The sequence below is a fragment of the Amblyraja radiata genome, chromosome 38, assembly GCF_010909765.2.
Source record: "Amblyraja radiata isolate CabotCenter1 chromosome 38, sAmbRad1.1.pri, whole genome shotgun sequence".
Classification (NCBI taxonomy): domain Eukaryota; kingdom Metazoa; phylum Chordata; class Chondrichthyes; order Rajiformes; family Rajidae; genus Amblyraja; species Amblyraja radiata.
The window spans coordinates 12013500-12024384 of NC_045993.1; the positions used below are offsets into that span (position 1 = coordinate 12013500).

The 10885-nt window shown below is 41.8% G+C and overlaps 1 protein-coding gene across 7 annotated transcripts in view; it reads right to left on the reverse strand.

The window, feature by feature from the left end:
* Window positions 1–9962, reverse strand: part of LOC116966866 (putative RNA-binding protein Luc7-like 2) — a 64750-nt gene extending 54788 nt beyond the window's left edge. For 4 of the 7 annotated variants that reach the window (XM_033013209.1, XM_033013210.1, XM_033013207.1 and 1 more), the window contains exon 1: window positions 9688–9961. Coding sequence is in view for 2 of the 7 variants with exons in the window: in XM_033013205.1 (XP_032869096.1) it covers window positions 9688–9748 (61 nt within the window). In the remaining 5 variants the exon portion in view is untranslated. Of the gene's footprint in view, window positions 1–7386; window positions 7476–9687 lie in introns of all 7 variants that reach the window. The other 3 variants (XM_033013205.1, XM_033013204.1, XM_033013211.1) reach the window with 2 other exon arrangements.
* Between the last annotated feature and the right edge of the window lie 923 nt (window positions 9963–10885).

Sequence of the window (10885 nt, forward strand, 5' to 3'; positions counted from 1 at the left end):
ACAGGCCCTTTGGCACACGGAGTCAGCGCCAACCAGTGACCACCCCGTACACCCGCACTATCCCATACTACATTTACCTTTTAAATCAGTCACAAGCAACTGGTGTATGCGCTACTTTGACACTAGGTTTCAATTGGTTATTGAGTGTCACAAAATCTTTAAATGTTGATCTAACATGAACACAGAATATCTGCCATCTTTATTCTCTTTTCTGCATTCATAATGGAAATTGTCAACGTAAAAATGCCATGTTGCAACTGCAACCCATAACAATATCATGAGGGCAAAAGTGTATAGCATCAAGTTTGTGCAGCCTGCTTACATTATGAATGCTAATTTAAGAATTCATAATAGAAATATTTAAATAGTGTATACATTTAAAATGGGAATGCAATCAGTGTGTGCAATCCACACATACACTGCCCTCCATAATGTTTGGGACAAAGACCGTCATTTATTTATTTGCCTCGGTACTCCACAATTTTAGATAAGTAATAGAAAAAAAATCACATGTGGTTAAAATGCACATTGTCAGATTTTATTAAAGGCCATTTTTATACATTTTGGTTTCATCATGTAGAAATTACAGCTGTGTTTCTACATAGCCCCCCCCCCCCCCACTTCAGAGCACCATAATATTTGGGACACATGGCTTCACAGGCATTTGTAATTGATCAGGTGTGTTTAATTGCCTCCTTAATGCAGGTATAAGAGAGCTCTCAGCACCTAGTCTTTCCATCACATTTGGAAACTTTTATTGCTGTTTATCAATATGAGGACCAACGTTGTGCCAATGAAAGTCAAATAAGCCATTATGAGACTGAGAAACAAGAATAAAACTGTCTATCCGCCATCATGAGACATCAGCCAAACATTAGGCTTACCAAAATCAACTGTTTGGAACATCATTAAGAAGAAAGAGCACTGGTGAGCTTAATAATCGCAATGGGATTGGCAGGCCAAGGAAGACCTCCACAGCTGATGACAGAAGAATTCTCTCTATTATAAAGAAAAATACCCAAACACCTGTCTGACAGATCAGAAACACACTTCAGGAGTCAGGTGTGGATTTGTCAATGGCCACTGTCTGCAGAAGACTTCATGAACAGAAATACAGAGGCTACACTGCAAGATGCAAGCCACTGGTTAGCGTTTGCCAAGTAGTACTTAGAGCAATCACAGTACTGGAAAAAGGTCTTGTGGACGGATGAGATGAAGATTAACTTATAGCAAAGTATGGAGGAGAGAAGCAACTGCCCAAGATTCAAAGCACACCACCTCATCTATGAAACACAGAGGTGGGGGTGTTATGGCCTGGGCATGTATGGCTGCAGAAGGTACTGGTTCACTTATCTTCATTGATGATACAACTGCTGATGGTAGTAGCATAATGAATCCTGAAGTGCATAGACACATCCTATCTGCTCAAGTTCAAACAAATGCCTCAAAACCCATTGGCCGGCAGTTCATTCTACAGCAAGACAATGATCCCAAACATACTGCTAAAGCAACAAAGGAGTTTTTCAAAGCTAAAAAAGGTAAATTCTTGAGTGGCCGAGTCAATCACCTGATCTGAACCCAATTGAGCATGCCTTTTATATGCTGAAGAGAAAACTGAAGGGGACTACCCCCAAAACAAACATAAGCTAAAGATGGCTGCAATACAGGCCTGGCAGATCATCACCAGAGAAGGCACCCAGCAACTGGTGATGTCCATGAATCATAGACTTCAAGCACTCGTTGCATGCAAAGGATTTGCAACAAAATACCAAAACATGACTACTTTCATTTACATGACATTGCTGTTTCCCAAATATTATGGTGCCCTGAAATGGGGGCACTATGTATAAACACTGCTGTAATTTCTTCCTGGTGAAACCAAAATGTATAAAAATGACCTTTATTAAAATCTGACAATGTGCACCTTAACCACATGTGATTTTTCCTATTACAAATCTCAAATTGTGGAGTACAGAGGCAAATAAATAAATGATGGGTCTTTGCTTTAGACCTGTACCTCAATCTTTAACTTTGCTTTAATTGAAGGCAATAATTGGTTTGGACTTCCCATATATGTGACCAGAACTGCACACAGTAAGTGTATCCTTTGATAAACTTACTCTTCACCCACGACAATACTAATTTTTGTGTTTTCTGCAAACTTATCAGACACCATTATAAACTAGAGGTACCGGCACAGATCTTTATGGAATACCACAGACTGCAACAGAAAAGACTGTCCTTTCTACCAAATCCCTTTGTCTTAAATAATTACGCTAATTTTGTATCCCACTTACCAATTCACCATATATCAATTGTGACTTAACCTTCTGGACCAGCCTACCAAGAAGGTTTTACCAAAGTCCATATATTCAAGATCCACTGCCCTTCCCTACACCTCTACATCAACTAAAAAAAAACTCAATCAGATTTGTAAGGCACTACCTGCCCGCATAAAATCATGCTATTATAATAAAACCATGCTTTTCCAAATACATGTAAATTCTGTCCCTAAAACTCTCCTCCCATAATTTCCCTACCACTGATACAAGGGTCACTGGCCTATTAATTTCCTGCAATATCCCTGTTATGTTTTTTTAAATAAAGGAGTATTGGCTATTCTATCATCTTCTGAGAACGTGACTAAAAAGGGTACAAATATTTGTGTCAGGACCCCAACAATTTCCTCCCTTGCCCTCCTCAATATCCTGGGACAGATCCCCTCAGGCCCTGGGAACTTAGCCACCTTCATGTATTTCCAAGACATCCAATTCCCCCTCCATCTTAATATCAACATGCTCTTGAATATCAATTTACATCTCTCTGACCTCAGCATCATCTATGCCCTTCTCTTTGGCAAATACTGATGCAAAGTACTAATTTAGGAGTTTGTCTACACTTACGCTAGCTTTAGTCATAAATTCCCTCCTTTGTTCTCAAGTGGACCTACCCCTTCCTAATTCAGAAGATGCGGGATCTTTCATCCCAAAGAAGAAGAAACGTACTAAGGGGACAAAGAGGCAACCATGGCAGAAAAAGAAAGTCAAGGACAGCATAAAGGCAAAAGAGAAGGCATATAATATGGCAAAGATTAGTGGGAAGCTAGAGGATTGGGAAGCCTTTAAAAACCTCCGGAAGCAACTAAAAAAACAATGTGGAGAAAAGATTAAATATGAAGGTAACCTAGCCAATAATATAAAAAAAGATACCAAACTTTTTACAGATAAATAAAGAGGGAAAGAGAGGACACTGAATCGCTGTAAAATGACGCTGGAGAAGTAGTAACGGGGAACAAAGAAATGCAGACAAACTGAATATGTTTTTGTGTCAGTCTTCATAGTGGAAGACACTAACAACATGCCAGAAATTCAAGAGTCTTGTGGATAGGTCACCTAGACCAGATGGACTACACCCCACAGTTCTGAAAGAGGTAGCTGTAGAGATTGTAGAGGCATTAGTAGTGATCTTTCAAGAATCACTAGAGTAGAGACAGGAACATTACAAATGTAACTCCACTGTTTAAGAAGGGGGTGAGGCAATAAAAACATATATATAGGCGAGTTAATCTGACAGTCTAACAATGAGGTTTCAGGGTACTCGAAAGCATATGATAAAATGGATCAAAGTCAGCATGGTTATGTTAAGGGGAGATCTTGCCTGACAAATCTGTTGGAATTCTTTCAGGAAGCTACAAGTAGGACAGACAAAGGAGTGTCAAAGGATGTTGTTTACTTGGACTTTCAGGAGGCTTTTGATAAGGTGGCGTACATGAGGCTGCTAAACAAAAGAGATGGTGTAAAGGGACTTGGGAGTAGTGGCGCAGGATTCCCATATGGTTAATTTGCAGATTGAGTCGGCTGAATGGAAGACAAATGCATTATTAGCATTCATTTTGAGAGGACTAAAATATAAAAGTAAGCATGTACTGAGGCTTTTATAAGATGCTGGTCAGACCACATTTGGAATATTGGGAGCAATTTTGGATCCTATGTCTGAGGAAGGATGTGCTGGCATTGGAGAGGGTCCAGGGAACGTTACGAGAATGCTCCCAGGCATGATTGGATTAACACATGACGAGTTTTTGAAGACTTTGGGCATGAACTTGCTGGATTTTAGGATGAAGAGATATCTCATTGAAACCTACTGAATAATGAAATACCTAGACAGAGCGAATGTGGAGAAGATGTTTGCAGAAGTGGGAGAGTAGGACTAGACTCTTCTTACATACAGACCCTAATGTGGACTGTCCTTTCCCTCCACAGATAGTGCCTGACCCTCTGGGTTCCTCCAGCTCTTCTCACCTTAGAAAGGGTGGAGGACCAAAGGTCACAGTCCTAGAATGGGCAAACCATTTTGACCAAGATGAGGGGCGATTCCTTCATGCACAGGGTGGCAAATCTTGGGAACTGTCTGTCTTAGATGGCTGTGAGGGTGATATCATTCAGAAAAGAGATTTGTTAGATTTCTGAATATCATGGAAATAAAGGGTTATATGGGATACAGCAACAAAATGGAGCTGTGGTAGATTATCACACATGTGAGGAATGGCAGAGCAGACTGGAAGTGCCTCATGTCCTACTCCTGATCCTGTTCTTAAAAGTCTCATTTCACCCACTGTGACAACAATGTATAAAAATAATCCAATAAAATAACTTGGCAAAAGCATGTTCTCACTTAGGGAGGCCTTTCCTTTCAATTGGAGAAAAGATGCCAAACACTTTGTTCAATTCGCCGTAGAGATGGAAAGCTTTTTCCCCCATAAAAGAATAAATGCAAGATTAACTGATATAGATTTGGCAGGTAGTCATTTAATTTATAGTTGTGGTCATATATCTATGTTTAAAATAAAACAATTGCTGCAGGCGTCAAATTTCACCGCGTGCCAAAGGAATAAAGATTTACATTTTTTGCCTAATAGTTTCAAAATAATTGACACCCAAAAGTATGAGCCAAATTGAGCATTGCAAAGTGTGATACAATCATTAATGTCAGAAGTGCAGTTAGCATCATGTTTAGTTATATATGGTGGACAATTTACACGCAAAGTCCCACAACAGACAATAAGTAAGGAATTTCATGGAAGAGTCCAGGTAAAGCTTAACAAAGGATAAGACTAAAGCTATAGACTAAGAGAATGCTTGAAATTAATTTAAGAGTATACTGCCAAAAGGGGATGTATCACAGATCTATGCATTTGGTAAGCAAGGTGAAAGTAAAGGTGATTTAGTAACATGAATCTTAAGTTTGAGAACGCACAAGACCAGGAAACAAAGCATTCAACAGTTCCATGATTAATGATTCCATGAAGGAATGAGACAACGAATCAAGAATTATGTTAATACAGGTAATTCTCCCCGCGCCCCCCGCCACTATGCAGAGGAGTTCTGATCCTAGAAAACAATCTGTATCACGATTTGCCGGAACGTGAAGTTGCATTATGTTGAAAAAAGTTTTTATTTCTTTACTTTTTTATTACACAAATTTCATAAGATACAGAATAACATTTGTTCTAATGTTTTTGGGGAGTAATTTGTGAATTCTGTAATGGCCAAATTTCTGCTACTCATATGGCTGTTACGCAGGGTTTGCCTGTATAGTGAAAATGAATGGAAGCTGAAATGTTTCCGAACACATCATGAAGCTAGAACATTATCTGAACACAATGTTGGTTAAGAGGCACCACAGATTTGGTAAACAGGCAGTTCTGCTACAACAAAATAGTTATGTTTCAAAGAAACCTCGCATTATAGCGTTAGGGTGAATAATTCTCAGGGCCTGACCAAGTACATCCTTAAACCTTTTAGGAAGCAAAGGAGGAAGTTGGGGAGATCCTTGCAAATAAATTCACATCATCTTTAGCTCCAGGTGAAGTTCTGGAAGATTGAAGGATGGCTAATATTGTACTGTTATTTGAAGGCAGCAAGGCAAACCAGGATAAGTCAGCCTGGTCAGCGGTGGCAAAGTTGTTGGAGGGGAATCTTAAGAACAGGATCGTCAGCATGGCTCTGTGCATAGGAAATTATGTCTCACAAATCCTAGAGATTTTTCAAGAGGTCACCAAGAGGACTGATGAGGGCAGTGAACTATCTATATAGACTTTAGCAATTCCACATACATTTTGGAACCAAATCTAGCCATGACTTTGAATTCATTGAGCTCTCTCCCCTCTTCAAAGAAATCTTGAAATTCTAACTAAAATTGAAAACTGAAATTTGGTACCACTAAGCAGCATACCTCCTCCCATGGGTAAATACTGCAGCAAGCAAAACGTAAGCTGCAAGAGGAAGTAATTGGGTAAGGCAGCATCCACGGAAGGCAATGGACAGTCAGAATTTTGGACTGAGATCCCTCTTCTGGACTGAAAGAGTAGAGAGGAGATACGTAGTAAAAGAGACGAGGGAGACAGGTGGTGCACAATCTGGCAGCGAAAGGCAGATCCAGGTGAGGTGGAGTGATTGTCAGATGTTGAAGTGTGGAAATAGCAACATTACCAGGTGGGATATCAACCCCCCCCCCCTCTTCAATTCTGACCATTTAAACAGCAACGTGCATTAACAAATATTGCCCAGTGACAATATTGCCCTATTTACATCAACAATCTTCATCAAAACCTCTCACCCTTTCTAATAGACTTTTCCTAGACAATTCCAAAAGGATGGAATAACTGCCTACGTATCTCTTACTTTCCCCATTGTGTAGAACCCCAAACATATTTCTCAGATAAAATTATTAATTTCAGTTTGTATATTATGATCGATGTCCACAAATCAATCTCAACAAAGGAGAAAAATCAAATACAGATGATTGATTGACTGCTTTTGAGCACGTGTTCATTCTGCAAATATGGTATTCAGTTTTGGTCTTAAGGCACCTTCATTATTCCTGCTGAAATCCCGTCGAATAAAACTCAACGCAAGTTCAAGAAAAAGCATTATACCCGTACTGTCAAAATCTTTTCTCTTTCACCCCAAAATACTTTTCTTTTTCCTCTATTCCCTTCCTGAAAATCAGAATCATAAATGATTTACGAACATTTTCCAGATCTGACCAAAAGTCATCAATCTGAAAAATTCTATTATCCATTTCATAGGTACTGCCCGACACTTTTTAAAAGCATTTTTTGCTTTTATTCTCGTAAGACCATCAATGAAACTTTGAAATATATTTTTAACTGTTTTATTTTTATCCAATGCTAAAAACAAATGCATCTTCAGAGTATCTCCATGTTCCTTTTTAAATATGTCTGGTAGAGAACCACAACTTTACCGGTGGTGTACTGTTCACTTAGTTGATTACACCTTAACCTAATAATTCCCATGTAACGTTATTTATTTTCACTAGTGAAAACTGATGGATTTATGGTGACTTGAAAAGAGGGACTCTCACCACTTCAGCTGTGTGTGTGTTAAATTAGTTCCCTCATACCGTTGGTAACGCTTCTCCAAGCCATTTCCCCCCGATGTCTTCAGCACTCACTGTTTAAACAAAGATTTAAAAAGATAAAAGAAATACAGAAAAAAAAAATCAAAGGGATATCAAGTTGATCCTAATCCTTACCAGCAGGCTGATTTGATTAATAAAAAAGTTTTGATTTGAGATACATACTTTATGCTTGATCAAACAATTATGGCAATACAATGCTGCAGAAAGCATAGTATCACAAAGGATGCAAATGCACTGTATATCTGACTGCAGTATTGAACTTGACAGAGTAACTCACCTGGGAATGATTACATTGATACAAATGATGAAAATATACTGTCTGAATAATCTTAATCATAATGTAAATCTTGAAAATCAATTTCATCCATGAAACCGTTCCAAGGTACTTTCAATATAAGGATTATGCTTGTATGAACTCTTTAATCACCCCAAACTACTCTCAGCAGAGATCAATAGCAAGCATGTCCAATATCAGATACAATAGAGTCCGTATGAAAATCACAGGACTTAAAAAGGAGAGGTTAGTTATGAACAGATAACTGTGAAATATGAATATATCAAATAAATCAGATAATGTGTAGAGCCATAGAGCTTGGAAACAGCCCCTGCGGCCCAACTTGCCCACACCGGCCAACATGTCCTAACTACACTCGTCCCACCTGACTGTTTTTGGCCCATATCCCTCCAAACTTGTCCTATCCATGTACCTGTCTAACTGTTTCTTAAACGTTGGGAAAGTCTCTGCATCAACTACCTCCTCTGGCAGCTCGTTCCATACACCCTCTGTGAGAAAAAGTTACCCCTCAGATTCCTATTAAATCTTTTCCCCTTCACCTTAAACCTATGTCCTCAATTCCCCAACTCTGGGCAAGAGACTCTGTGCATTTACCCAATCTATAGTGAACTATACATTTCAATTAAGAACTACTCAACCCAAAATTTCACATTTCCACTGTTCTGACCCGTTTTCTCCAATTGCCAATACCTTGAGACTTTTTTAATGCACAGCCCAAACTGAAGAGCATTGGTGAATAAGAATAATGTGAATTCCTCCCCATCTTCAGTGCTACGATACTTTAACCAGCCAAGTGACTCCAATCGCCAGGACCATCAGGAGCAAATAGGGAGAAAAAAAGCCAAAGATAGGCAAAAAATGCTGGAGTAACGGATCAGACAGCATCACTGGGGAAAAGGAATAAGTGACGTTTCGGATCAAAACCCTTCTTCAGATTAAAGAAGAATCTCAAACTGAAACGTCACATATTCAGTTTCGCCAGAGATGCTGCTTGATCTGCTGAGCTACTCCAGCACTTTGTCTATCTTTGGTACTGAAAACCTCCACTGAGTCGGCGTAGGCAGTATGCTGGTTGCTAAACACTTTAACTCGCCATCCCATTCCCATACTGACCTTTCGGGCCTGTGGCCGAACACAAATTGGAGTAACAGCACCTCATATTTTGCTTGGGCAGCTTACAACCCAGCGGTATGAAATTTGATTTCTCTAACTTCAAATAACCCCGTCCCTCCCCACTTTAGTTCTCCTAGTTTCATTGTCTTCCTGATTAAATTTACTGATTGTGTGCGTCATTGTCACCCTCCCCTCAGCCAACAATGAGCCATGCTGCAACTCCTTGACCATCGTATGCTTTGATCTGTCATTTTCACTCCTTAACCGTCCAAATCTCCTGTGTCCCCTCTCCCCTGACTCTCAATCTGAAGAAGGGTCTGGACCCGAAACGTTCTCCAGAGATGCTGCTGCCTGACCCACTGAGTTACTCCAGCACTTGGTGTCGTGTCTTGTCTTTGGTGTAAACCAGCATCTCTGTAGTTCCTTCCTCACCCCCAGCCATTCCAACCCAATTGACTGTCTTCCATCTCGCCGGCAGCAAATAGAAATGCGGCCACCCGTCGCAGGACCCGCCTCCCTGCATGACGACGGGTGGCGATCTCTCCGCCTATTGGCCGGTCCGGCTGGCAACAGAGAGCGCCCTCCCCCCCCTCATTGGCTGAGACCGCCAGCCATCAGTTAGCAACACCCCTTCCATTGGCCGGCGGCCCCCGTCGGTGATGGCGGGGAGAGGACGAGGACGAGAGGCGCGGCCTCGGCCGCTTCCACCATGTTGTGGCCGGGCGCTCGCAGCCGACATGTTACATCGACTCACCCGCAAACAGCCGCCCACACACACACGCACACACACTAGACTTAAACCGAGAGAGGGCAGACCTGGCCGCCATCGCGCTTACCGTCCCGGGACGTGCCCATCAGCTGGTCGAGCATGGCTCGCATTTGGGCCTGCGCCGACATCTTTCTCCTTCTCTAGCCGATCCGAGACACAATTAAAACCCGGGTACGGTTATTTGGTTTCCACAGTCGTGTCCCGGCGGGGAGCTGCTTGGTTTGCGAGGCGGGCGGTTCGCATCGAGTTATTTTTGCGCCGCTTGTGTGTTTTTTTTGCTCGAGCGCGGCTGCCTGGCCGCCAGCTCGTCCGCCGGAAGTGACGTCGCGGGCCAACGGCGGCGGCTCGTGACGCGGCACGGGCCAAGTTCAAACGCTGCCGGGTGGGGGGGAGGAGGGAGAGGAGGAGGAGTGATAGGTGGAGTCATCAGGAGATGCAGATGCTGCAATCCCGAGCACAAGTCCCAGAGTCTTAGTTTAGAGATAACAGTGCGAAAACAGGCCCTTGGACGCATCAACATTATCCGACACACACTAGGGACAATTTACATTTATACCAAGCCAATTGACCTGCAAACATGAGGATAGACACAAAATGCTGGAGTAACTCAGCGGGCCATGCAGCATCTCTGGAGAGAAGGAATGGGCAAGGTTTTGGGTCAAGACCATTCTTCAGACCTTCATGCAGAATATAGTTTTACAGTTGCAGGGAGAGTGCAAACTAAAAGGAAAAAAATACTCATCCAGTTTCCCAAGGAAGCTGTTTCTACCCTCATCCCCGACATTGGCCTGGATAACACAAAGCCATTTGTCACTGTATAGAAACATAGAAACTAGGTGCAGGAGTAGGCCATTCGGCCCTTCGAGCCTGCACCGCCATTCAATATGATCATGGCTGATCATCCAACTCAGTATCCCGTACCTGCCTTCTCTCCATACGCTCTGATCCCCTTAGCCACAAGGGCCACATCTAACTCCCTTTTAAATATAGCCAATGAACTGGCCTCGACTACCCTCTGTGGCAGAGAGTTCCAGAGATTCACCACTCTCTTGTGTGAAAAAAGTTCTTCTCATCTCGGTTTTAAAGGATTTCCCCCTTATCCTTAAGCTGTGACCCCTTGTCCTGGACTTCCCCAACATCGGGAGCAATCTTCCTGCATCTAGCCTGTCCAACCCCTTAAGAATTGTATAAGTTTCTATAAGATCCCCTCTCAATCTCCTAAATTCTAGAGAGTATAAACCAAGTCTATCCCTGCTCCTATACTC